This window comes from Perca flavescens, chromosome 15 (genome assembly GCF_004354835.1).
Source record: "Perca flavescens isolate YP-PL-M2 chromosome 15, PFLA_1.0, whole genome shotgun sequence".
NCBI lineage: Eukaryota > Metazoa > Chordata > Actinopteri > Perciformes > Percidae > Perca > Perca flavescens.
The window spans coordinates 14,431,216-14,459,164 of record NC_041345.1 but is presented as its reverse complement, the minus strand read 5'-3'; the positions used below and the strand labels follow the sequence as shown (position 1 = coordinate 14,459,164).

Below are 27,949 nucleotides of genomic sequence, written 5' to 3'. Positions count from 1 at the left end.
GGGTTCAGAGTGTCAATTGATTATCTCCACAGTTTATGTTTTGAATGACAAAAGCCAGTCGCCCTCCTGAGTTTGGCTCATTCTAGCTGCATGGTGTGCAGTTCACTCACACAAACAATAACAGCCTACTGATTTAATTAGCTTAACCAGTGGACCTGTGGTTAAGTTGTAATTGCACTCCTGCAGAGGGTGCAGATAACCACATTTGCGCACACATACACACACATATCCGCACAGATCTTTAATACCAGTCTGTGATAGAGAGAAAGAGAGCGAGAGATTGTCTGTGTATGCACAGAGTGTCATGGTCTGTAATTGGTTTCCCTCCTGGTCTGGGTCCAGGCACCTGCAGGATGGAGGGCTATGGTGAACAGTAAGCAGATAAGACGATGGGAAGTGAAGGGATTACAGTAGTAAAAACAAGTGCAAGAAGGATGTTGGAAATTGGAAAAAAAAACTTGGTGTCGACTTGGTGTGTGACTATTGTGTCTGTGCTTTGGGAGTTAGAGATTTGTGTGTGCTGGTGTGTACGACACAGACAGAGAGAATGAGAGTGTGTGTATGATTGCTGTTGCTCCACAGATGCAACATCAATGTTTTTGTCTTTTACTCTGCAGACTTTCAGATGACCCTTGCTCTGTAAAAGCTTCTACTTTGAAGCAGATTCATAGGCTGAATAGCAAGAGGCTACTCTTTGTGTTTGTGTGTGCGCTGCATTATGATGTACTGTTCTGAGCTAAAAGAACATTGTTACTTCAACAGAAAATCCACAATTAGCGTTTTAATTGTTGTGCCTCCCACCAGCAGCTTCAGGCACACACACACAGACCTGACTAATTTATTAAAAAGTGCATTTACATCTCAGCTGAATCTCCTGTTACTCAGACTGGCAGCTGATTGAGTCTGATGCTTCATGTCAGGCTCTGACGGTAATCACCAATTATTTCCTGCACATATTGTGCTTTTAGGACCAAGCTCAACATTGTTGATAAACAAGACAGCCCTGTTATGCCTGTGTGCTCACCTCTGAAGATAATGCAATCTAGAATTACACAGCAGGGAAAAAGGATTCTCCCAGGGCCGGATTCACTGATTGGCTTACTATAAACATTAATAGCTCTATTGTTCAGTTCGGTTTGGTTGGCTCACAGGTGGGGCTTTGTTAAGTCTCTGGTGATGTGACTGAAAGGCAGTTTAAAAAGGCTGACACTGAATCACTAGCTCGTTGCTAAGTCTTCAACGACACGGCAGTCTGCTTGACTCATTTCTGGTAGACAAACATCAAGTTACATATTTTCCAGCATAAAATAGTGACATATTTGAGTATGTGTGTATGTACACTTTTAGTGGCAAGATGCTATGTTCAGAAGAATGTGTCATTCGGTGATTTTCCCTCGCAGAAATTCAAGTGAAGATAATTACCTCTTCTGAAGAGTCCATCATGTTTTTTTTTTAATTCTCCGCGTCCTCCTTGGTTACTAGCAACTGCATCGAGGAGGGGTGGGGGCTCGGGCGCGATCACGGAAGGCTGTATCATGTGGACGCGCCGACAGTGGTGTTGTCATTATTTAGAATTCCTCATGGGGGAGACAGAAACTACGCACCATAGCTTTAAAGTGTTGTATTTTAGTTCTTTGAGGTAATGAAAATGAACCAATAACAATTTAAATAATTACAGTTTAACCACTCGCTGGTTCCAGCTTCTCAAATGTTGCTGGTGTTTATGTTGCTTCTCAAATGTGTTTGTTTTATATCAGTATAAATAAATAAACAAAAAATGTACGAACAAAACAAGCATTTTGGAGATATCACCTTGGGTGCTTGAAACGTGATGGGAAAGTTTCACATTTAATTGACCAAATCATTATTATTTTTTTAAATAATAGATTAGCCCTTATTATCTTTTTAAATAATAGATTAGCCCTTATTATTTTTTTAAATAATAGATTAGCCCTTCTGTAAGCACCATTAATACAATTGTATTCACTCTCTTGTGTGGAAGCATAACCTTCAGAAATGTCTATCTCCAAACCTTAGCAGATAAAACTGCAATCAGCATGGCCTCCACCAGGGATTAGGTTAGATCATTTGTGACCCATTTATGTTACACCTGGATTTGGGGGATGAAACCACCTTTCTCTCTCACTCATACACACTGACGATGGCCAGGAGAGTCTTTTCCAGGAGCACATTTGTATTCACTGCGGTGTTGTTGTGCTCAGAGTTGAAACTTTTATGGAGTAGAATGTGAGTGTTTGTGTTGATCTTGGTCACTTTGCCCTTCTTGTTTTCCTGTGTGTGCAGATCATGTGGTTTGTGAAGAAGAGTTTAAGTATGCCATGCTGGCTTTAAACTGTGTGTGCCCTGGTACCTCGACACTCATCACTCTATTGATCCACTCCTCCAGAGGACAGTGAGTTCACTTCCTTTGTTTATGCCTCTTTCTATTTGATTGTTCACAGTACGGTCTTGACAGTCAAATATACAGTAGATAAAGTAAATAGTGAGTTTCTTTTTATCACCTAACTTTCACTTTTTTTTTTCACAGAATGGCACCCCAAGAGGCCTTCAAGCAGCGTGTAGGAGCATTTCAAGCTCTAAACAGGTAGGATCATTTTTATCATCATGGCATGATAGCAGAACTATACCAGTGATTAAAATGGAATAAATTTAAATAGGATTTTTGTTGTTGCGGTTAAAAAGTTGACAGTAGAGTCCTCCAAAACCAATACTTATTTTTTTCCTGTAACTTTTCTTTGGATCACATCTTGAAATTGGAACTCTCATCTTAAAGCCCCAATTTGTGATCCCAACATAAACAATAGCGTATCTACACAAAATTATAAATAGGCGAGAATGTGACAAACTCTTTAATTGAGTTTGAATATACATGTGTTTATATGTTAAAGAACTGCTAATTGATGTACGCTATAGCTTGTGTCTGATGAGTTCAGCATTCCAAAGCAGTGTGTTTCACAAGTATGCTTCTATATCTGGACATGATGCCATTTAGTTTATTGGCTGTGACGATGTTACATGACTAGGATTTGTCCTCCTCCTCTCCAGTCTTACACTTTGTTCCTGTAAACTGCAAAATTCGCTATAACACCTGTTTCTATAATGCAGTCTTTGTCGCAGGCCACCCACTTTCAAACTGCCCCCACACCCTTGCTTCATGCTATCACCTCTTTAGCCTCTGCGTTTAAAGCCATATCCCCCAGAGAAAAATGTTGTCCACTTAACTGTGTGAATGTTTACATCTGGGACCTATGTATTTTTAAGACAGACTGAGTGTCTTTGTGCACATCTTTGTGCTGATTGAAGTATTGATCAGCAGCTCTGAAAGGAGCTGTAGGATGTTACCTCTGAAACCTTGAGTGGAAAATCTTCTGGTGTGGCCCTGTTGCTGAGCTGGATGCTTTATGTTACGTGTTTTAAAGATCTTTCCCCACATGGCCGATCAATCCCTCCTTTTCTGTCTCAGGGAGGGTGGTGCATGTTCAGCAGACCAGTGGCACCGAACCTACCGCCGCTGCTCAGCCAATGAGGTGCATCACATCCGGCTAGAAGAAAGTAAATTCTTCGGGGAATACCAGGGCAAGAGTTTCACCTTTGCCTCCTTTCATGCTCACAAAAAGTATGTCATAATGTGAAAAAGCCAAGAAATGAGAACACACACCAAACTGCACTGTTCAGAGCTGACCTTGTCTTTGCGGCTGCAGGTATGGAGTATGTTTGATTGGAATACGCAGATTGGACACCACCAACATCCTACTGAACCCTGGTCCCTGCCACATCATGGGGGCCTCTGACACATGCTATTACATCAACATCTCCAAAGAGGAGAACTCGGCATTTGTCAGGGGCCACAGCGAGCCATCATGGGGCGGCACGGGAGGAAATACCAGGGGAGTGCACCAAACCATCTACCATGGACTCACCCGCCTGCCAGTCCACAGTATCATCGCAAGCATGGGTCAGTCAGATGTGCACGGCACAATGACTGTGTGACATTTACACACTGACCTTCTTTTTGCAGTGTCTGTGTTGTTTCTGTGTTGGCAATCTCATTAAACTGTCTTAGACAGCAGCACAGTCACAGCTGTCAGAACTATGCAGTTCTCACATTTGAAAACTATCTGGGTGGTTTAAAAATATGCAAAGCTTTTTCAAGGAATTAACATGAATCTGATTATAAGTCCAGTTTGATAAGAGCAACTGCCAAATGAACTGAAATGTTGGATATGAATGTTTTACAAACACCACCACCTGGTGGTCAACAGTGAATGTACAGCTCACTATTTTTCAATGCTCTCACTATTGTATGTTATGTGGGATCCGTGCAAACACATCACATATAGTGTTTAAACCTTTAGCTTGATCACTGTGGCTGTGTGTGGATGTTACAGGCACAGTGGCCATTGACCTGCAGGACTCCAGTGACAGCAGCCCAGAAGGCCAGGACCCAGGGAGCACCGTGCTGGGCAGCAGAAGAGAAAGCAGGAGCAGCTCCCGGACAGAGATGAGTGGCACTAACACTTTGGCCCTGCCTGCCATGGGAGAGTCTGCAGAGGAGAGGCGGCACAGCATCGCCCCTGTCCTGGAGCTGGTAGACGGTGTCAACAACCCCGCCTTTGACCTGCTCGGAGACCAATCGGAGGACGAGGGAGGAGAAGAGGGCAAAGAGGACAGTGACAGAGATGAGAGTGCCCACTGGTGGGGTCGACACTGCGAGTAAGTCATAAAGACGCCGTTTAAATTTTTGTTAAATTGAAATGTGAACTTATACAGAGGTACCTGTTGGCTTGTGCTACAGGTGGGTGAAGGGATACCCGCTGAACTCTCCATACATCGGCAGCTCGCCTGCGCTGTGCCACCTTCTTCAAGAAAAGATGCCTTTTTGCTGCCTACGTATGGACAAGGTATGGAATTTAAATGGCTCCCTATCTTATCATTTTACAAGTTCACATTGTCATAGTCATCCTCAGTGACCACTCTATTTCTCTCCTAGGCTTGTCACCACACCTCTTTTGAGGATGCCCGCTCCTACGGCTTCAAAAACAAATTGATCATTGTGTCCGCGGAGAGTGCAGGAAACGGTCTGTACAACTTCATTGTGCCTCTACGGGCCTACTACAGACCCAGAAAAGAACTCAACCCCATCGTGCTGCTGCTGGAGAGTGTGTAAGGATACATCTACGTTATTTGATGAAATGTGCTGGCCATGCTTGAAAACACAGCTTCAAACTGGAATAGATTCCATGTTAGTGTTGCCCTAGCCCCCCTAGCCAGACCTATCTCCACACTAGTGTTGCCCAAAATTGTTGCTGTGAGCTCAACAGCTATGCTACAAATCTAGGTTATGCAGGATGGTCAAAAGGGTTCCTCCTTTAATAGTCAGTGGAGGATAAAAACGGAGCTATTCAAGATCACCGTAAACATGATTTGTGGAATGCTTTCAGGACAATGCGCTGCACAATCCTGTGTCGTGTATTGTGGCCGGTACACAAACGCAGTCAGCCAAATGAGAGTGGAATCCAATAAAAAGGCAATAAAATGCTGAGTCACTCCAGGGTAGTGCTGGTATTTTCAGCTTTCTCTGCAGGCAGTTTTGGCTGTGTTGTATTTCTCAGGCTGAGTGACGGGAGTTTGTCTCTGAGGGGACGTTCGCTCTTTATCATGGCACATACAAATCTCTTCTGGTAGGAAATCTTAAGTCTATTTGTGTTTTGATTGGTTCAGACCTGAAGCAGACTTCCTGGAGGCAATCTGTTGGTTCCCCATGGTGTTCTACACAGTGGGCTCCATCGACAAGTAAGACAGACCAAATACCATGCTGATTTCTTCATGTATCCTAATTTAATTTCCTAATTAATGCATGTGCTTCTGCACCTCTCAATTGACTTAAATTACTCTTTGATTTTTTCATGCTGCCCTTCAACACTTATTCTTCTTTATCATTCCCCACTCGCCCTTCTTTCTCACGCTCTCCACAGTCTAGACAGTTTGCTGCGATGTGGAGTCACTTTTGCCGACACCATGGTGGTGGTTGACAAAGAGAGCTCCATGATTGCAGAGGAGGACTACATGGCCGACGCAAAGACCATCGTCAATGTGCAGACTCTCTTCAGGTCTGCTTTGCCCAAACTTGCTCTGCAATCTCACACACTATCTTAAAGTGAGTCATTTTTTCTTATTATTGTTTACCCCTTATTCTCTCTTTCTCTTTGCTTCTTCCTCCCAGACTGTTCCCAGCTCTAAGTATCATCACAGAGCTCACCCACCCAGCCAACATGCGCTTTATGCAGTTTAAGGTCAAAGACCACTACTCTCTGGCTCTGTCCAAACTGGAAAAGGTAAAAGCTTCATTCCCTCAAATCCCCTACTTTCTTTCTCTTTCAACCTTTTCTTAATCTTTCCTCCACCTTCAGAGGTCATAATGAAAATAAGAACAAACAGGGCAGAATGTTTTGCATCTTTTATTTAGTATTCTTTGTGATTTTAGAAATGCATCCACTGTAAAGTTCTGCCGTGAACATTTATAACTGATAATAGCCTTTTTTAATTCCTGTCGTTGTTACTGTAATGTTAAGTTAATGAATTCCCCCCTTGGGCCTCAATAACATGTATCAACAAATAAGTAAATTCCCGGTAGTCACTGCTTGACGTCACATATTAAAATGAATTTCATAACATTATTATGAGATAATTGCTTTTGAAATTTCTAGCAGTGTTGCCTCTCAGCTGGAAGGAGCTCTAGTGGCTTTTCAGGTTTTTCTTTGTTTGGGCAATGCATATTTGTGTGTGTTTTCTTTCTGCAAGTAGAAAACGTTAGCCCTGAGTGTTGCATTGCCTGCTTGACTCAGTCAAAGAAATAACAAAGATAAGAAAAAGAAGAAGAAAAAAGGTTTCATGGGTGCAGGTCTTACAGTGATGTTTACATTTGGATTTGAGAAACTTCCATCACATCATCTCATGTCTTCCAAGACTAGTGTAATCGTGGAAAAAATGTGTGTGTGTGTGTGTGTGTGTGTGTGTGTGTGTGTGTGTGTGTGTGTGTGTGTGTGTGTGTGTGTGTGTGTGTGTGTGTGTGTGTGTGTGTGTGTGTGTGTGTGTGTGTGTGTTTGATCTGTAGAAGGAAAGGGAGAAGGGGTCCAACCTGGTGTTTATGTTCCGCCTGCCCTTCTCTGCAGGGAAGGTGTTCAGTGTCAGCATGCTAGACACTCTCCTCTACCAGGTATCTCAAACAAAATCTCTTCACTCTGACTGAAAAACAAAATGTTGCCAAATATGATCTATTTCTGTTGACTCATATGCCATGTTTTCCTGCCAGTCATTTGTGAAGGACTACATGATCTCCATCACCAGGCTGCTGCTGGGTTTAGACTCCATGCCTGGCTCAGGTTTCCTTTGTGCTGTAAGTACCCGGCCTTGGCTTCAATCCAGTCTGTTTAGACTGTGAAGCAGCTCTGAGGCTGATTTATTGTTTGTTTTCAAGATGAAAATCACAGAGGATGACCTGTGGATCCGCACCTACGGCAGGCTCTACCAGAAACTGTGCTGCTCCACTGGAGACATTCCCATCGGCATCTACCGGACAGAAGCACAAAAGCTTCCAGTCTCTGAGGTTAGCTGCTGCTGTTACTAGTTTTGTGGCCACTGGTTAAAGTCACTGGACTGGCTGGGACAATTGAGCAAGCCTTAACTCGCTAGCAGAGCTAGCACCCTCTACAGGCCGTTATGTTCATTAAAGGTCCCATGACATGGTAGCCTAGAAATCTAGACGCACCAGGCTAATGACATTGTGCTCTTTGAATGCTTTTATATAGACCTTAGTGGTCCCCTAACACTGTATCTGAAATCTGTTACCCGAAATTCAGCCTTGGTGCAGAATTACAGCCACTAGAGCCAGTCCCACAATGAGCTTTCCTTAGTATGTGCCATTTCTGTGTCTGTAGCTATTGAGGAGGAGAGGGGGGTGTGTGGCCTTGACCAACTGCCACTTTGCTCATTTGCAAGCCATGATGTCTCTCTCTTTCTCATGGGCGGTCCAAATTCCCTTAATACGTCCATGGGTTAAAGCAGAGAAATAGGATCGGCCCATCTGAGCTTTCATTTTCTCAAAGGCAGAGCAGGATACCCAGGGCTCGGTTTACACCTGTTGCCATTTCTAGTCACTGGGGGACCATAGGCAGGCTGGGGGAACGCATATTAATGTTAAAAAAAAACTCATAAAGTGAAATTTTCATGCCATGGGACCTTTAATCCCCACAATACAAAGAGTTGGAGGAACAAACAAAACCTGTAGCAGGGCTAAGACTACAAAGAGAGGAGCTGTCACAAGATTCATTCAATTCCCCATACAAAATCTCATGGATAATGAGATACTATACATAAAGCTGGCTTTTTTAAAGTACAAACTTTCTAAAGATTTTCTCGACTGTAAAAACTCACCCTTTAAATAAAATGTTATTCTAGTGTCAAATAATAACAGAAGTTAGCTCAGGACACTTTACAGATAGATTAAGTCAAGACCACACATAGTTTACAGTGACCTAATCTCGCATTGCCAGACCTTCCTCCACAGCGCTGCGAAGGGGAGGGTCTGGCTAGTGGTTTATTGGAATTTCTTTAAAACCAATCATAATTGTCTTGAGCGGCGCTAAGCCCCGGACACAATGACAGTGCCTCTGCAAAATAGCCTCGGGAGGGAACTTGTTTTGGTGGAACATGATCATTCAAAAGTTGTTTTAGTCGTGCAACAGAAAACTCAGATTTAACAGATAGTCTAGTTAGCTGTCTGGATTTACCCTGCAGATATCTGGGGAGCAGTTAACCAGAGTCGTCATAAATCAACCGGATTTTAAAATGCCAACACAAAGAAAGCAGAAGGTGTGAGACATCCGGCCTAAAAAGAAGAACATCCGGCAAAATTTCCGGTGGCACCTGAACAATCACGGAAGTGGAACGTCGTGGATATAGACTAACAGAGACCCAACAATATCCCCCAAGAGCATGCACTTGGTGAAGCATTTCCCTTTAAGAGTTATTTAAACAAATCTATCCAAATGCTACAGTAATTCAATGTGTATATGTTTTGTCAACAAGTACAGTAGATGCAGAGTTATGGAGACACATTCCGATATGGAGACAGTCAGATCTTAGTTTTGACATGTGTATCCGTCACGTGAGACGGACATATAAAAGTAACAAAAACCCACTTTGCATAGTCAGAATGAAATCTACATATTCGACATGATGCCGTGACAATTAACATTTTTGCCAATGTGGGAACTGTTATTCATTTTTTAAAGAGAAATTAGGGCAGCAACAGATTTTTTCGTTACACCAAAGATGCTTAATGTGTAGTATTCATTACATGCAACAGAGTGCATCTTGTTCATCATTTACTTATAGAATGATAACGTATTAATCCCTCTTCTTGTGACAGTCCAAGGTATCCATCACAGTGGAGGACTACGAGGACACCAGAGAACCCAGAGAGCCCCTTTTGTCCCGGAGCGGTGCTCACCGTAACTCCACCTCCTCGGAGCCCGTCTCCACCTCCTCCCACTCCTCAGACCACCCACTGCTCAGGAGAAAAAGCATGCAGTGGGCCCGGCGGCTGAGCAGGAAGGGAGGTCGGGGCTCCAGTGGGGCTAAGGGGGGTGCAGGCAGCGCGGCAGAGAGGATCAACCAGCAGAGACTGACCCTGTTCAGGCGCTCGGAGAGGCAGGAACTCAACGCCCTGGTGAAAACGAGGATGAAACATCTGGGCCTTTCTTCAACTGGATTTAGTAAGTCTGTATGTAGTTTGTATTGTGCTCCTGATCTCAAGTTTACTAGTGGGGGAATGTAACTAAGTATATTTACTCAAATGCTGTACTTCAGTACATCTTTGAGGTTGATTTCCACGTTTTTATTTAAGTATTTCCAGTTTATACTACTTTATAATTCTACATTTTAGAAGTAAATGTGATTTTTACTCCACTACATTTATTTGACAGCTATAATAGTAACTTGACAACAAATGATGTATATAAAATGAAATACACTTTGCCGATAATAGTTGCTCTACTGTCATTTTACTGTGCTGTACTGTACTTTCCATTAAAAATAATTTGAATTTATGACTTTTTTCTGTAATAAATTAATTTTACATTACTGTATTGGTACTTTTACTTAAGGAAATGATCTGAGTACTTGTTCCACCTCAGTTGTTGTTGTTGTTTGTGTCCATTTTCATCTAAATTTTTCTTCCTGTCTCACAGTAACAAAGCCTCTATTCTGTGTGTACGGATGTTGCACAGCCTGCTGTATATCCTGTGCCTATTTTATTTCCTGCATCACTCACCTCTATTCTTCCTGTGTCAGATGGGATGACAGACCAAGGGAACAGACTGTCTTATATCCTCATCAACCCTTCTCCAGACACCAGACTGGAGCTGCACGATGTTGTGTGAGTACACAATGCCAAATGTAATTGATAGCACTGTAAAATGAACACAGCATGAAAACTATCACATGATTCTATTTGCCACTCCTGTCTTATCTGTGCCACATCTACAGATACCTGATCAGACCAGACCCCCTCTCTCTGGTACCCAATCAGGGTAACAGCAGGAAGTGCAGCGCCGGGATCTCAGAGAGTCACAGGTTTGATACGCAGGACAGCACCCATCTGTGAGAGGGACAAATATACTGTCAGAACACTGCCAGAGAGAGGAGACACAGCAACAGAAACAACAACAACAACAACAGAAATCAAGAAATGGTGGGCTGCAAATGGATGCAGCTAGAAGGCACGTCTCCCTCATACAGTATTTTCTCCACATTCAGTCTCGGGGAACTGATAGGTGCCGTTCTTGCATGGACCTTTTCTATAACGATGGGAATGTTTTATTTATGCACCTTTCTATTTTCAAAGTGGAAAGCTGTGGACACAGAAGTGCATTTAATGAAAAACGTATGTATTTATCATATCTGTGCATGTTAAGTACTGCACACTACTGTGTGTGTGTGTTTGTTTGTGTGTGTGTGTGTGTGTGTGTGTGTGTGTGTGTGTGTGTGTGTGTGTGTGTGCGCGCGCGCGTGCATGGGTGTGCGCGTGTGTGAATAGAAACAAGAGTAAGACACTGCCAATTTGATCAGGACAGCAAAAGGAATCTGCTGCCAAATGAAAGGGAAGGGATGTATTTTTGTGTCGTAGGTGTGTTTTGTCAGACTTAATGTTTGAAGTATTTGAAAGTGACACTACAGTGCACACCCATTTCTTTTTGGTCTTCATAAAGTCTTTTTGAAACTTTTTACCTGTTGCTTAAACAGTCAAACGCACACATTTGTTTTACGCTCACCAGCAGCGGAGGAATCCAAAGAGCATCGGTCTCAATAATTGACAGACAGCATGCATCGTCATTGCAGGGCATTCAGTCACATTGCTGTCTGAAGTATGTTATTGTCTTCAGCTATGTGAGTCCTCCTAGAACAAATCTGTTCCTGATTTTATGGTTTGCCTGTTGTTTCTTAAAGTCCCGCCCTCTCTGCTTCTGTCAGTCAGTGTGAGCCGTCCTGCCACCAACTTGTTTTTTCTGACATGCATGTTAGATGCAGTATGCAGGGGATTGACAAAATAACAGGACCATATACCATAACATAATGCCATCCAGTGCAACAGCCCTGCAATGAAAACTACCTTTGTGAAGCTCATAATGCAACAGTTTAGAGACCTGTCAGAGAGGTGTTGATTCAGCTGTCGGTTTTAAAGCCGATTTATAAGCTTTACAATTCATAGTTGCTGTATTTATTGCATGATAAATATCCACTTTAACAAGTAATTTGTTTGCTAATTAAGAATCAAAATATATAATATAATTTGGTTTTCAGAAAGAAAACGAATTGAATTTCAAGTGAAAAATGTGCCAGTAGAGTAAGATTATTCTGCTTGTTTATCAGCCTAGTTTACCTTTTTTTCATAGATTTTCAGTTGTTTTCAGAAACCTGAGGTTTGAATTTGTTATATTAAAGTACATTACTTGTTAGGGTGGACATGTACTGTATGCCGTTTGTTTACTAAGGATTTTCAAGCCTCTGTAAATCTTTTGTCAGATATTCCAAATGTGCTGTTTCACACAGAAACAGTGCAGCCATGTGGTGGGAATGCTAAACTGCATCCCTGCCAACACCACTGCTGTAGCTTTAGTGCCATTATTACAGATGAAAATATGTATATATTAAAGTCAGTCATTATAGCTTGCCATTGCTTTATTGCTGTTCTGGTGTCAATTTGTGCAGCTTTAACATCAAAGTAGTCACACTATTTTTATTTCTAAATGAATCACTTGATTGTCTGACACAGTATGTCTTTTCTGTGGTTTGCCAAGCTCACATTTCTGAGCTATTTTTGCTTCGATACATCAACACTGTTTATGACTCGCACTGAATGGCTTTAATTTACACTGTAATGTCCCCAAGCTCAACAAAGACCACACAATACTGCAACATAAGATAAGCCTTAATTGATCCTCAGAGGGGTTGTTGCAGCAGCACGAGGTTAGAAATAAAATAAAGAAAAACAAACAAACACATTCAAAATAATAAGAGGTATATAAAACCAAAAATAAGAATACAGGTAAAAAATAAAAACTATACAAGTGTGGAACATAGGCTGTGGTCTCTGCTGCTAATTGTGCAGTCTGATGGCAGTGGGCACAAATGAGCCCTGAAGTGCTCTGCTTTGCATCTGGGTGGGATGATCCAGTGGCTGAATGACCCGCCCATCTGCAACAGCTCATCGTAAAGAGGGCCAGAGGGGTTATCCAGGATGGCTTTGATCTTGTCCTTCATCCTCTCCGCCACTACCTCAAGACTGTCCAGTTCGCGCCGACCACAGAGCTGGCCTTCCTAACCAGCCTCTTAAGTCTGCCGGACTCACCAGCCTTGATGCCACCACCACCACAGCAAAGACCAGTGTACTGGCTACTACAGACTGGTAAAAGATCTGCAGGAGGATCCAAGTCTCCTCAGGGAGAGTGTGCGCTGTCCCTTCCTGAAGAGGGTGTCAGTGTATCCAGTTTTCTTTTAATAGATTTGGACCCCAAGGTACTTGTATGAGTCCACCCTCTCCACTTCCTCTCCCTGGATGATAACCAGGACAGTGAGCCTCCTGATCCTCTGGTAGTCCACCACCAGCTCTTTGGACCAGCTCACTGGACTTTTCCTTTATGTTTGTCATCAGGAAGTCCTTTGCTGTTTGTGTTGCCTTGCACTATTGTTCTCTGAACTTTGAAAAGCCAACGTGAACTACACTCCTTTGCGTCATCTAGCACTTTTTAACATTAGCACCATCACCATATTTGCTTCTTTCTTTGAATATGTTATTGCCAGCTGGTTTATTTTCTTTAATTTATGGCAAGGCTACAACCTCTCAGTATGTGAGCTGTACAGGCCTGATTTATCACTGTGACCTGCCCACTTTTTAAATGGGGCTGTAGGATTGGATAAACACACACACACTGTGATATGAGAATGTGGGTGTGGCCAAGCTTAAGGCCAAACATGAAACATTCAGCAAGGGCTTTATGCAAGAGCTCAGACAGAGAATTGTGCTAACAGAGACAGAGGAAATGGCAGCTCAACCAGTCAGCGTGCTTATCACAGGAGCCAACAGAGGCCTGGGCCTGGAGATGGTTAAGCAAATGGTGGAGGGCCCCCGTCCAGTGACAAAGCTATTCGCCTGTTGCAGGGACCCAGATGGACCCAGAGTTGAGGTAAGACTATTACCTTCTCTTGTCACTCTGTTGGGTAGCTTAACTTATAACTCTTGAGTCAATGTACTTACTGTAGTTTACACAGCTCGATAAAAGTGAGTACAAGAGATCAACGGTGTGTGTGTGTGAATCTTTGCTGAATTACAAACGTTTCTCTCTGTGTATTTACAGGCCTTGCAAACACTGGCAAAGAAGAATCCTAACATCATTTCTGTTGTCCGTCTGGGTACGAGCTCTCTCTCTCTTATATTCTGTTACAGTTTTTTTTTCCAATAGCTAAACACAATTTTGCAAACTAGGCTGGTTTTATCAAAATACTTAACACAATTCACAAAACCACACACCCAAACTACAAAATACCACATATATCCTGCAAAATGAAGCACTGCAACCAACTACATATAGCATTATCAAAATCAAATTTTTGCAGAAAATGGCACACACTTCATTCATATTACCAGATTTTTGTCCAACCAACAACACACTGTTGGACATAATGAAAAGCACTTTCATCTTTAGTATGTCTTGCCATAATACTAAAATAGTTCAAATTCTTCAGTGTTCACATGCACATGCATATTTGCAGATACACACACATGCTGTTGAAACATTTATTTTTTTAGTCTGTGCAACATATGCACAGCAGATATATTTACATTGAACAAAAATATGCTCACAATAACAGTAAACTGAAAAAGAAAATTGCAGAAAAATACAGTAAATAAAATATAGAAAAAATTCTATAGAAAAAAAAAAGAGGCAAGAAAAAAAAAAGTGCTCAGCTGTGGTCTTTTCATAGTGCTTACTTACTGATTGAAGTGGTAACAATTAACCACTGAGGTGATGATTGAATGGCAGTGTTTAAATGGCAAACATGTGACTTTATGTCAGATTGTTGTGTCTTATTCAGAGAACCATGTTCAGTGCATTTAAAAAGTGCCACTTTGAATTGCAAAATGTGTGTAAAGCAGAAAATGTGTTTAGACTTTTGGAGCCTTGAAAAGAGGTTTTGCTCTCTGTGTGTCAGTTTAAAAAAATGTGCTAAGCATGTCATTTTAGTGTGTTAGCAACTGGGGGAAAGAAACTGTAAACTCTGTCCTGCTTCCATGGCCAGGCACTGGCCTCCAATCTATAAATAAATAGCCCAGGGCTCTGATATTTATTTAACTGTCTCCTATTGACCACTGTTAAGGCTCCAATTTTTTTTTCTCTCTCTCTCTGTCTGTCAGACGCCACTGACCTTTGTAGCATAAAACTGTGCGCCCAGCAGGTGGGCTCTGTGGTGGGGACGGGAGGTCTCAACCTGCTGATTAACAACGCAGGCGTCATGGCCAAAGGCACTGTGCAGGAAGCCAGTCCTGAGGACATGCAACATACCTTCAACACCAATGTCATGGGCCCTATGAACATGATTAAAGTAAGGGACAGGAAGATCTGAAACACAGAACTTCAACACTGTACATTGAAGGTTTCCTCTTGCTGACTTTCTTCCTGGCGGTCATCTCTAGGAGTTCCTGCCTCACCTGCGTGACGCAGTGAAGGCCAGTGGAATGCCTGGGATGTCCATCAGCAAAGCAGCCGTCGTCAACATCTCCTCACTTTTGGGTTCAATGGAAGCTTTGAAGCAGTCGTATGCCTTCTGCCCAGTCGTATCCTACCGCATCAGCAAGGTGAGTGACAACCTGCTAACCCTGTGACCAGCTACTCAAAGGCTTTGTGTTACTTTTTTTAAAGTAGAGCTGTTCACCTATCACCTAAATTTCTGTCTACCCGCTCCTCTCTCCTCAGGCAGGTTTGAACATGCTGACAGTGTGTGCTGCAGAGGAGCTGAAGAAGGATGATATCCTCTTCTCTCTGCTGCACCCTGGCTGGGTGCGCACTGACATGGGTGGAGAGGAGGTGAGTCAGCAGTTTTCATAACCGTCAGCTCTGAATTATAGTTTAGTTGATTGAGAAGCACAATATTAACACCATGATGTATGATTTCATATTTCACACACATTTTTGAGTTTGAATGTTGTGCTGTTGTGTTGTGCATTGTGCTGTTTCTACTACAGTAGTTATTTTTTTTTTTTTTTTTTTGGTGAATCAATACAATACAAATCAAACTAAGAAAGCTAAGCAACTCTCATGGTGACAGATTGTTTTACAAACTATGCTTCATTCATATTGCAGGATTTTGTTACTCAGAACTGATTTTTAAAATGTGTAAACGTCCAATGTGTCAAATATCTGATACCAGTCTGAACAAGCAGTATCTTCTAACTTGCTTATGCTGCTTTATGAAGTAACATTGAGGTGTGCTTATGCAGAAGTATACACATGAAGGTAGGCCGCTTTGATTACATTTGTTTCATAGGATGGATAACTGCATTAGAATATTGATCCCTCTAACAATGGACATGTAACGCAGCATTGGCTTGTTTTATTCAGGCATATCATATCTTTAAAGTTAGTTTTAAGCCTTTAAGTGTTGCAAATGCTTTGCAATCACAATTTTCCTGTGACCCTGCATAGCCATAGCCATAGCTTTGTATTGATGCATGTGAACCCCCATGATTGCAGCTGTCCTACCATGCCTTCACTTGCCAACATAGAGTGACATATCACATTTCTGAAGAGACTGTTGAGACTGCGACTGCAGTCATATTGCCACAAATCCGATATAGACTGAACTACAGAATTATGAAAGTGCAGGTCAGGACTGAAAATGGAAGATTTTTTATTTATTTTTTTATTTATTGTTTACACTGTTATCCCGAATTAGTTGACTTTACTAGAAATTTGCATGGAAACCCGTTGCCTTAAACCGTCAGTTTTTACACAAGGTAAAACTCAACAGGTTAAGTTGTATTAACACAGAGCAGTAAGTTGGTGCTAAATACAAATCAAGTTTACATTAGTAGTCCATACTAAAAATCATTAGTAAACAATTTTTTTTTTTCTGGAGTCATGTTGTCTAAAATAAGCATGCATGCAAAGAAACAAAAAATATAAAACATTAGGCAACTAATCGCTATTAGACTTAATTCTTTCATATAAAAATTGTTTATTTTCCTTTATGACAGCCTGTCTTGCAATGCATTCAATACATCTGCTCATAAATAAAACCGGAAGAATAACAATACACATTCAACATTGACATTTTCCAATGTTTTGAACTGCATGGTAAGTTCCACCCAGGAAAGGTTTTTACTTCTCATACTGTGTATATGCAACAGTGTCTCACTGCCCAGACCTGATCTGTGCACTGCATACTTAAGCTGATTATTACAAACAACTGATATGGGTGATATGAACCACTTATATCGCTTTCAGTGTGAATGTAGCTGTAGAGTCTATACTTGGTTTGTGGGTTAAAACATTAGATTCTTAAGAATTAACCTCCTGTGCGAGCCTTCGTGTTACCTGTGCGTTTCCAACCACCAGGCGGACATTGATGCTCGGGAGAGCGTGCAGGGGATGCTTAGCGTGATGGCCTCCCTGACTGAGAAGCAAAACGGAGCCTTCCTGGATTATAAGGGCCAATCCATCCCCTGGTAGCTTCAAACAACCACTCCAAAAACTGCAGTCATTCAGTAAATGAACCCAAGTGAAATAAACCAATACTTGTTTTAATGACTTTGCTTGTACCCTTCTTATTTTACACATAAACACACACTTAAATGATTTGATACACAATTGGATTGTTTTTATTAAATTTGAAATGCACTTATGTCTTCTTTTTGTTTTTCTTAAAATCACCACGTGGCACTGTTCCACACAGCCACATTGGCGGGGCAGATCTTAAGCGGTTTGGGATTATTCCCATTGATGTTTGCTCCAGGGCAGAAGAAGGGGTATATCTTCTCAGTGAAGAAGTCGGTGAAGGTGTAGATGGGCAGCATGCTGATAGGGTTGGAGAAGGTCACCTCTCCGGAGTCGTAGTCCAACTGCACCCTGACTCGGGTCAGCTCTCCCTGCAGATGCAGCGGGTTGCTGGGCCTCGTCATTGCCAAATAGTCGCCATCGCAGTGCGAGATCATCCAAAAACCGCCCTCGGGACAGCCCGAGATGTGGCCTTTCCTGTCGATGGACTCCTTGACCACCCCGAGCATCCAGTCTGCCTTGTCTCCCACGTCCACCTCCCAGGCGTGGCGGCCCGAAGTGAAGCCTTCCGAGCCCAGCAGGAACACAAAGTGGCCGAAACGTTCAGGATTGTCCGGGAGCTTCTGGAGGCATCCACTGTTGGTGACACTGGTGAGGTCTGGGGACAGGGACAACCAGGGGTAGGCAGTGTTGGGGTCCAGGGTGATGGGTGCTGAAAGGGAAAGACAAAAACAGACTTTTTTTTTTTTTTTTTTTTTTTTTTTTAATTTATTTTTAAAAGAACAAACAGGGAATTAATTCCTCTCTAAATTCAAGGCGCACTGCTTTGTTTGAATACAAAACATTTTCAAAAGCCTTCACTGACGAGCCCACATTGGTTAAAAAAAAAAGGCCAGCTCATATTGACTGCATCCTGGTCTTCCTCAAGGTCAAACTATTGATTAACACCTACTCCAAAACCACTATACTGATTTAGTTCACAAAATTCCACTTTGCAAAGTTGACAAACATCACACACAGACTCAAGTGAGTGCTTACTGTACTGAACCAGCTCCGCCATCTTCTCCCACACATGGTACTTGAGGGAACTGACATGCTTGGCCACATTTATAAGAGCACCTGACACTTTTTCTGGATCATTCGGTGGGATCTGTGCTCTGTGAGGAAGAAAACAAAAATCAAACGCAGGAACCTATTAATACTGAACAACTAGTAAGCTGGATCTGGAATACAGAACAGATGCAGAAGAGAATAAAACTGTTACCTTTTCTTTGTGTTGCTGTAATTCTGAAATCAAGAGGAAAAAGACCATATTACAAACCGTTTGCATGGTCTGATGAATTCAGAGAGAAAGAATTTACAAGCGCTTACCTTAACAAAGAGAGCGTCACTGGAGGCAATCTCATTCTCAATGGCAATGACAGCGTGAGAGAAGATGAGGATACTTCTGGTGATGCTCTCTGACTTTCTCTTCACCAGCTCTTTCTTCTCCTCGGCCTCCTGCTGCAGGGCAGCCAGTCGAGCGGCCTCTTCCTTCTTCAGGAACTCCCGCAGCTGCTCAAACTCCTTTTTCATCTGCTTTTCTGTGGCCTCAGTCTGGTCCTGGCACACATGGAAATAAGGCTCAACACAGAAATACAGTACAATAATGTGACCGATACTGAGTCATGGTCTACCAATCTATGCTGGTCTCTGTTTAGCTACATATCTACAAAATAAATTACTTTGATTTAACTCATCTATGTACATCTTGAAAAGTAAGTCCTTAATATTTTGTACATTAAGTTATTTCCCTGGCCGTAAAACAAAAAGAAAACCACCATAAAACCCTATTATGACACAGCATCAGCAATAGCATGAGAATCTTTTTCCTAGTTTTGTCACAGTAATCCTATAAAATATACATTATACTATATAACGAAAGGGCTGCTCTAATTCTGAGTTCAGCAAGCAATCCTGATTCAAAAACCAACAAAATCGGTAACCTTGTGTTCTTGTTTTTTAGGCAAACAAATACTGTAGCTATAGAAATAAAAACCATTCTGAGAACTTGCACCCTAAAAGCAAACTCTGTGGATTATTTAAATAATTTGGCTGACATGTTTACACACTAACAGTGCGTGGCTCAACCTAAGCCATGGTCACGTCAGCGGTCACGCTGGTCCTCGTGTCTTTCGTGGAGCTCTGTGTTTATTGATACCTTGATGTGCACAGTTGTGTCATCACACTCCTGTTTGGCTTCATACAGGCTACGCAGGTTTTTCTTCAGAGGAATCAGATCTGTTTTCAGCTCTGCCTAATGGGGGGGAAAAGTGCCAAAACATGCAGGGTACAATCACATTTAGGAGATGAAAACAATTTTGACAGAAAGCCTAAAATGGGATATGTTTCTGATGTCAGGAATAACCATTTTTCTTAATTTCACTGCAGTGGTGCTAAAACACTTCGTTGCATTTCCACCAATGATTGAAAACATGTAGTCGGTTTAAACTGCAGCTAAACAAGAATACATTACCTTGAGGTCCTGCGCTCCCTCTTCCAAGGGGCACACTCGGTGTCCCTGGTGCTTCTTGGAAGTGTGACACACACAGCAGAGGGGTTCAAAGTCATCCAGACATAAGAGCTTGAGAACTTCCCCGTGTGTGATGCACTTCACCTCCACTATACCTCCCTGCTCCCCTGGCCTGTGGGCTCCCTCCCCTTTTCCCGCCGCCCTGAGATCCTGCTCCCTCAGGAAGGTGTCGGCCACGTTCTTCAGTGCCAGGCTGACCGTGGGCTCTGTCAGGGAACACTTTCTCCTGCAGATGGGACACTCGCGTCTGGCCTTCTTCTTGTTCCAGAACTGCTGCAGACAGGCTCGGCAGAAGCTGTGGCTGCACTTAAGCACCACGGGGTCCTTGAAGATCTCACAGCATACAGAACAAGACAGTTCCTCTTCCAGCATGGAGCCAGAGCGTGAGGAAACAGCCCGCGGTCGAGAGCCTGAAGCCACCTTGGGAAGAAGGAAGCAAGGTTTTCCCGGCTGAGAGGAAGCACGTGGGCGCGACGCCATGGCTGGTTCCTGTGTTGGCAGGGGGTCTGCTTTTATAGCTGTGGTTGTTTGTTGCAGAAAGTACACGGTTTGGAAAAGGTGCTCCTGTCTGACTGCAGTGAGTCCACAGAGTAATCTGGACACTTAATAAGCAACCAGGGTTATACATCAACAGGGACTTGAAGAACAGGTTTACCTCACTTGAAGTAAATAAAGGACATGTCATTACCCCTCATCTGTCAGCCACAATAAGGCTCTGTGAAACAGGGAAGACTCCAGCGGAGCCAAAAAGGCAACGTTTTTCTTCTTTATAATACAAAACAAGAATGTTGCTGAAAGTGCTCTGGCAGTTTTTGGCCTATTTTTGAGTGAAAAGAACAAACATATGAAGTACGGTTGTAAGACACAGGTGATGGAAGAAGGTAAACAGAACTCAAAAACAGCTGCAAAGACTTCCTGGCGACATTCGTAACCTAAACCTACTGCAAAAGGAATTCAGTGTTGAACTGGGACAAAGGCCTGGAGGTGACCCCGCTGAGCTTGACTAGCACTATCAAGTTTACTGAGGTGTATCTATTATTTACATTACCTCTTGATGGCCTGCTGACAGTCAAAGTGATTTCTCATTAAATGTCATATATATTTCAGGACACAGGCGTGAGAAGAAACACAAACAGTCAGGTGTGGTTTCTGTGAATGTTGGAAAACACTCCAGCGGATCACAACATTGTCTCTCCCTTTTTAAACACACACACAAAGCAGCTAACAAGTGTTAAATCATCTGATCTAAATACATATTTTGACACACCAAACCAGTGTTATGTTTGAATGTAATCCCATCTTAAAAGGTCCCATGACATGGTGCTCTTTGGATGCTTTTATAAAGGCCTTAGTGGTCCTCTAATACTGTATCTGAAGTCTCTTTCCCGAAATTCAGCCTTGGTGCAGAATTACAGCCACTAGAGCCATGAGATTTCCTTAGTATGTGTCATTTCTGTATCTGTAGCTATTGAGGAGGAGAGAGAGGGGGGGGGGGGCAAGGTGGAGAGTGGGGGTGTGTCCTTGACCAACCGCCACTTTGCTCATTTGAAAGCCATGATGTCCATCTCTCATGGGTGGAGGAGGAAGGGGAGGTAACCTTGCTCCTTATGACCTCATAAGGAGAAGATTCCAGATCGGCCCATCTGAGCTTTCATTTTCTCAAAGGCAGAGCAGGATACCCAGGGCTCGGTTTACACCTATCGCCATTTCTAGCCACTGGGAGACCATAGGCAGGCTGGGGGAACTCATATTAATGTTAAAAAAAACTCATAAAGTGACATGGGACCTTTAAAACTGCAGAGAATTGTGTTGTGTTAGGAAAGACCAAACAGGAAGGACTGCCATGTCAATGTTATTATTGCAATATAATAGGACATTGACAACAGTGTAATACAAAGCCATCAAAATAATGTGTTCTTCTCAGTGTTACAGTGTTCTAGCATCAGTTTCATTACATTTAGATATTCATTAACTCTGAAGAATGAAACAAAACTACAAAATAGCTTCATACATTTGGATATACTGAAAAGGTTAACACCAAAACATTTTTTTTTAAGACGCGTTTACCTCAGCAGAGTAGTTGGTGCAGCATTGCCCGTTTTCTCTCTATGAACACAAGTCACTGTGATACGTGAAGGAAGTAGTTTGGTATTTGCGCCAATGACAGGATACTTGATTTTTCAGCACCAGAATGCATACTTCTAACAAAAATGTATAAAATGCATGAAATGAGAAGAAATGAAGGCATTTTGTTCTCAACAGATTCCTTTTCCTTTTTACACAACTACTCCATCTCATGACTTTCTCTTGTTTAATACTGTCTTCTGTAATTCTTCAAAATAAAGTAGTTGCAACACAAGATCAAAATCATCCATTACACAAACCCTGTTTTAAAATAGACATCACTTTATATAAAAACACTAGTGATATAAAAAAAAAAAAAAAATATATATATATATATATATATATATATATATATATATATATATATATATATATATATATATATATATATATATATATATATATATAAAAAAGACAACACAACCCACAACCCCATCTGCTTCTCATCCCCACCTTCAATGAAAAAAGGTCAATTGTCACCAATTCTCTGAAACACTTTCAAATGTACGAAAGTAAGAATGGAATGTGCTGCCGGTAACTTCATTACAGTATGGAGTGTGTTAAAAGGTGAACGAACACCAATGATCGTTTAGTCAGCAAGCTACATGTTACTATGACCCTTTAGCAACTACAATTGTTTCTTTCACCCAAAATAACAAAGACTAAAAAAAAAAAACAGCAGAAATCATTAAGCAGATAAAGAATAGAACAGCACATGCTTGTTAAACGGATCCATAACTGTAACAGCGAGTGGTTCAGGACAAGACTGTAACTCAGGGAGGCCGATGCCTTGTACTGTGCAATCACTGTGCCGCTCACCGGGTGAGGTACAGCGCAATCTCTGTTCACGTCTGTTGTTGGTTTACAGCGCAGTGCAACACAGTGCAATGTGGAAAAAAAAAAAAAAAAAAAAGAAATATCACATTTTGTTTGCTAAGTATCAAAGATTTACTTTGTGTTAGCAGTTGTCTTTCTTTTCTCCCATATTAGAGACTTGTGCTGTATTTGTTCCACTGCCAGCAATTACAACAATGACATGCAGGTCAAAGGGAATGCTCATCAGCGTGCTTGTAGTTTCTGGGAAGAAAAAAAAAAAGCTGGAAGATAAATAAAAGCACTTGGGAAGTCATCAGAGTCACCTTCTTCTTCCACTAACTGCCATTATTCTCTTTGCCTACGCAGTCTCCCAAAAGGGTACACTCTAAATTAAAAATAATAGCAGTATACACTGGAATTAAAACAAACTCATGACGGTAGTGTTGTGTTTCCTAGTAGTGCTGAATGTTGTGGGGGGTCACGCAAACAGTTGGTCTGCGCGGTTACTTTTTGTGGTTACACTCGGCCAACCTTAGCATCGCCGATGGCACCCCAGACGTCAAAAACAAATTCGTCTGGGAAGGCAAAGTCCCCGAGGGTTTCATCTAAAGCCTCGGCAAACTCATCAGGGTTCTTTTTGTCCTTTCCCAGCTCCACCATGGTAGCCGCTGAGGAGACGAAGAGAGAGTAGAGAATATTTAGTCAACACGAAACAGCTAGTTGTACCAACCAATTCTGACACCTGTAGAGCCAACAAACATGCACTTACCTAGCTCGCTGTCTCGGATTCCCATGTAGCTCTCAAGCAGGTCGTCCACCTTCTCAATGGCCTTTTCCTCAAATGCAGAGGGCTGGAGTGAAAAAAAATCCAACGCACAGACTCAGGCAACGCAACAACATTATGTTTTCTAAACAATAGAGAGGCCCGTTATTAGTCCACAGATGTTGTAAAAACACTCACCAGCTCCTCCACAGTAGCAGGACCTTTAGAGCGCAGCCGTAGAGTTCCTCTGCCGGTCCCCAGCTGAACCCCTGATGCTGACCTGGAGCCTCCAGACCGCTGGCCGATCATATCTACGTACAATGGTCAAACAAAGATCCCTAAACACTTTGTACAGTCGTACAAATCTGATTTCCTCCGGTTATTCTCCAGCTTTCGTAGTGCTGCACATCATGCCCCCCAAACCTCTTTAAACTCAATCCCTACATTACTTAATGCCATACTGTGTTGTCTATGTATGTTGTGTATGGGGGTGGTACAGTGGATACGACACATGCCTACGGTGTGGGAGGCTTGGGTTCGATTCCCACTGCAATACATCAGCCAATGTGTCCCTGAGAAAGAGTTCCAGAGGCCTCTCACATATATAGTAATTGTATTTCGCTTTGGATAAAAGTGTTCGCTAAATGACATGTAATTTATATGTGCCTCAAGGGCACTTATTCCATTAGTTTTACGCAATAAAATTTCACCAATTATAAATCAGGGAGCAGAACTAAAAAAATCAAAAGTAGGTGTAAAGAACATGTAGCATGGCGACTAAAACACAATGAGATCTAGACTTAAATACTGCTTTCATAGCCACATGCACAGAGTGTGCTGAGAGATTGTCCAGAGAGAGCAGATGACAGAAGTTGAGGAGCATGTTGTGCTGTCATATCACGCTGGAGATTGTGGAGCGGAAAAAACTAATATCACGATTAAGCCTGTCTCAGATGACTCCTCCTCCCAGACCTACCAAAGGCCTTGAGAGGCTCCACCAGCTTGATCGTGAACTCCTTCCCTTTAGGCAGCTCCTTTAGCATCTTGGCCACCTCATAGTGTCGACACCCAATCAGGCGATGGCCGTTGATCGACTCGATCATATCACCCACGTTGATGACCTGGATCTGGTGGATGACGCTCCCCTCGCGGATTCTCTAAAAAACAGCAAAACTCAAAATATATAAACCACTATCCAGTTCATCGCTCTCTCCCAGTCACGTGCAATCTATTCACATTTAATATTCAGTGCAGAAATTATTTCCTAATATAGTCCAGGGTCCCGCCTTCCCCTGTGGATCTTTGAGTCAAAAGAAATCAATGTTCTACTCTATTACAACAATTCTCACCTTGATGAAAGCATAGCCAGCTCCATTATCAGTGATCGTCAAACCCAGTGCATCCTCTCCTTTGAACACCTCTATTTCCTTTCGCTGTCCTTTAATGTGGGCAAAAATAAAGTCCTCTAGCCCAATCTGGCCTCCCAACAGCTTATCCATGTCCACCTTGTGAGTGTTCAGTGTGCAAAACATAACCTGTGGAGGGAGACAACAAACCATTAAGATTTACCAGTATACTTTCTATTCACACTGTACACAATCAGTAGAGTGCCTCACCTCAGATGGCGGTATTCCAAAAGCCTCACCAATTTTGGCATAGAGCTCCCGCACATTACTGAAGCCCTCTATGCGGCCTGTGGGGCTGCCATGAGCAAGCTGAGTGTGGAAGATGAGGCGAGGTCGCATGCTGCTGGGTGGAGGCGGCAGACCTTCAGAGGTGGCACTTTCTCCCAGCCCGACAACACCTCCATCTAGGCCATCCATACCTGGCACATTGAGACCTGCTCGGATAGGCTCCGCTTCCTCGTTCTCCACTAACGGGGACGCCTTCTTCCTTCTTCCCAAACCCAGAGGCATAGTAGTGCTAGAGGGAGAGCAAAGGGAAGGGAGGGAGGAGGCTGCTCTGGGGAGTTATGCTACAATCCAGTCCAACATACACCTGTTCAGCAAAATGAGCTGCAGGTCTGTTGGATGTTTATGTCAGAGTTATAGTGTGGTCCTCCAGACCAGTTTGAAAGCTGTCTCAACCAGGCGCTGAATGGATGTGAAATCCACACATCAGAGCAGCTTACATAGCTGGATCTGTCAAGTCCAGCAGCCTGCAGTGGGTGGTCTCCAGCTGTAAATAGAGACACAAACCCTTTGTCATACATTTACCAAAGCAGTGACATCTCGGTTATACCAGCAGTTTAAACATGCTTTATCATTACGTCTCCTCGAAATAGTACATCATGTTGGTTTCCATTAGCACTGCCTGATTAGCTCTTCTTGAACGATACATTAACTATACCTTAGCGTGGAGTATAAAACAAACATACAAACAAACAAACAAAACCTTAGCGTGGAGTCAGGACATCAGATAACGTTAGAGCTCATGTTAGCTGCTAGCTAGCTGTGAAGCACATTTTCCACACATCTTTCACTTCTTCTAGCAACACAAACACTGACACCTAGCTAAGCATGTACCTTCTACAAACGGAAGATAGTTAAATCAGTGACTGTTAATCCCGAAATTATAAGAGTGACTATTTCAAGAGCCTTGAACAGCTGAGGTTAGTTAGCTAGCTGACGTTAGCTCAACTATGGTCGCTAAATGTGAACAGAAGGGAGTATGGAAGGCCAGTTATTCTTACCCGGAGTAACGTTAACGTTAAGTTTTAGCCAACTACCGGCAGCTCTTCCTGCTAGCTTAGCCTGCTAACGGTGCTGCTGTGAGTTGCCAAAAAATATGCGCTTGCAGCGAAAGTCCAATATGTTTTGCTGCTCCTGACAGGTCGACTTGGCCTGGGCAGATTGTAGGTAAATCCCGTCTCTGTCTGCTGTTGATTTATGCCCAGCAGGGGTGAAACACTGATGCGTTCAGGTTTCCTCGTAAACCCCTAAACCCCATTTCACTTTCCAGTGTTTCTTCTTCTTCTTCTTCTTCTTTGAGATTTAACGGCAGCTTGGATCCTTAATGTAGCACTACTGCCATCTTCTGGAGTTAGTTTACTCAGACCTGTTGGGAAGCTGATCAAGCATCTTCCTGATCAGCCTTGTTCACTTCCCCACACTTATACACTTATGTTGGGTTCATTTCTTTTTTTTTCGTTTTAAACCAAAAATAAAAAAAACAAAATAACGGGTCGATGTTTCGTTTTTGGTTTCAAACCAAAAACGGAAAAGCAAAAATATGAATGATTTGGAGGCTGTCTGCAGGGAGGAGTGGGCCAACATCCCTGCCGAAATGTGCACAAACCTTGTCACCAACTATAAAAACTGTTTGACATCTGTGCTGGCCAATAATGGCTTTTCTACAAAATATTAACATGCTGTTTGTCCAGGGGTTCAAATACTTGTTTTTCCTCATCAGATGGTTATCAATTTTAATAAATTCATATGATGTGATTTTCTGGAATTTTCTTTGGGATTCTGTCTTTCACTGTTAGAATGTACATATGATTAAAATTGTAGATTTTTGCATTCTTTGTAAGTGGGCAAACCTGCAAAATCAGCAAGGGGTCAAATACTTATTTCCCCCACTGTATACACATGACTGTTTTAATCAAAACCAACTAGGCTTGTGAAGCTCACATATCAATTTTAAGATTTATTTGGTAAAGTAAAATAATGATAATAATAATAGATGCTGAGCGTACAGTACACTACAGTAACTAGAAGAATGTTGTTTTTTACAAGACCATGTTGCATACAACACAGACATTAACTTTGAATCTCACCTTTTTGTGCAATTAAAATTTTTGTATTAAATAAATAAAAAGCACTGCATACATTGGAAAGGAAAACTTTTCTTGAATCTTTAAGTGTCAAATCTCAAACATTTTACATGTGATGGGGATGGGGGTAGGGATAGTGAGAGCTTGTGTGTGTACATGCGGGCATGTGTGTTTTTTATTATTGTTATGATTCTTTTTTTATTTATTTTTTATTTGATTGTATATACTCTGTTGTTCTGCTATTCTGTTGTTTGGACGTGATCCTGAAGACCCCCATGAAAACGAGATGCTGCATCTCATGGGGTTGATCCTCTAATAAAGGTTCATAAATAAATAAATAAATAAATAAATAAATCTGTTCACAAGATATTAAACAGTAATATGTTGACTACCATGAAATTAGCTTTCAATGCTTTAATCGCTAAAATGTCCTCAATAACTCAAACACGTAGGCCATAATTGATTAGATATTTGCCGGTCTCTTTTAATGTGGAAATGCAAATCATCACAGCATAGGGAGGGTCTGTTAAAGATGTCCACCCCGC

The 27,949-nt window shown here is 42.2% G+C and overlaps 4 protein-coding genes across 4 annotated transcripts in view; 2 read left to right on the top strand and 2 right to left on the bottom strand.

Annotated features, from left to right (window-relative positions):
• kcnt2b (potassium sodium-activated channel subfamily T member 2b) overlaps positions 1-11,623 on the top strand; it is a 40,991-nt gene extending 29,368 nt beyond the window's left edge. Inside the window, exons 14-28 of the mRNA XM_028598541.1 lie at positions 2,305-2,413; positions 3,485-3,637; positions 3,723-3,976; positions 4,410-4,734; positions 4,817-4,922; positions 5,012-5,184; positions 5,743-5,814; positions 5,997-6,131; positions 6,245-6,356; positions 7,136-7,237; positions 7,334-7,417; positions 7,499-7,627; positions 9,452-9,797; positions 10,375-10,459; positions 10,570-11,623. Coding sequence (XP_028454342.1) covers positions 2,305-2,413; positions 3,485-3,637; positions 3,723-3,976; positions 4,410-4,734; positions 4,817-4,922; positions 5,012-5,184; positions 5,743-5,814; positions 5,997-6,131; positions 6,245-6,356; positions 7,136-7,237; positions 7,334-7,417; positions 7,499-7,627; positions 9,452-9,797; positions 10,375-10,459; positions 10,570-10,687 — 2,303 coding nt within the window. The 3' untranslated portion in view covers positions 10,688-11,623. The remainder of the gene's footprint in view (positions 1-2,304; positions 2,414-3,484; positions 3,638-3,722; positions 3,977-4,409; positions 4,735-4,816; positions 4,923-5,011; positions 5,185-5,742; positions 5,815-5,996; positions 6,132-6,244; positions 6,357-7,135; positions 7,238-7,333; positions 7,418-7,498; positions 7,628-9,451; positions 9,798-10,374; positions 10,460-10,569) is intronic.
• Positions 11,624-13,288: 1,665 nt separating this feature from the next.
• Positions 13,289-17,387, top strand: LOC114568928 (C-factor). Its single transcript, XM_028598602.1, has 6 exons — positions 13,289-13,766; positions 13,938-13,992; positions 14,996-15,183; positions 15,275-15,436; positions 15,555-15,665; positions 17,196-17,387. The coding sequence occupies exons 1-6, from the start codon at positions 13,578-13,580 to the stop codon at positions 17,307-17,309; spliced, it is 819 nt and encodes a 272-aa protein (XP_028454403.1). The 5' UTR covers positions 13,289-13,577; the 3' UTR covers positions 17,310-17,387.
• Positions 17,360-20,703, bottom strand: trim35-12 (tripartite motif containing 35-12). Its single transcript, XM_028598565.1, has 6 exons — positions 19,870-20,703; positions 19,555-19,650; positions 18,726-18,956; positions 18,619-18,641; positions 18,393-18,511; positions 17,360-18,066 (listed from the first exon to the last, which is right to left on the bottom strand). The coding sequence occupies exons 1-6, from the start codon at positions 20,404-20,406 to the stop codon at positions 17,507-17,509; spliced, it is 1,566 nt and encodes a 521-aa protein (XP_028454366.1). The 5' UTR covers positions 20,407-20,703; the 3' UTR covers positions 17,360-17,506.
• A 1,768-nt stretch (positions 20,704-22,471) lies between these two features.
• Positions 22,472-26,586, bottom strand: gipc1 (GIPC PDZ domain containing family, member 1). The gene is made up of 7 exons (XM_028598598.1): positions 26,322-26,586; positions 25,246-25,807; positions 24,979-25,164; positions 24,606-24,786; positions 23,828-23,940; positions 23,636-23,717; positions 22,472-23,534 (listed from the first exon to the last, which is right to left on the bottom strand). The coding sequence occupies exons 2-7, from the start codon at positions 25,543-25,545 to the stop codon at positions 23,383-23,385; spliced, it is 1,014 nt and encodes a 337-aa protein (XP_028454399.1). The 5' UTR covers positions 25,546-25,807; positions 26,322-26,586; the 3' UTR covers positions 22,472-23,382.
• Positions 26,587-27,949: the final 1,363 nt, after the last annotated feature.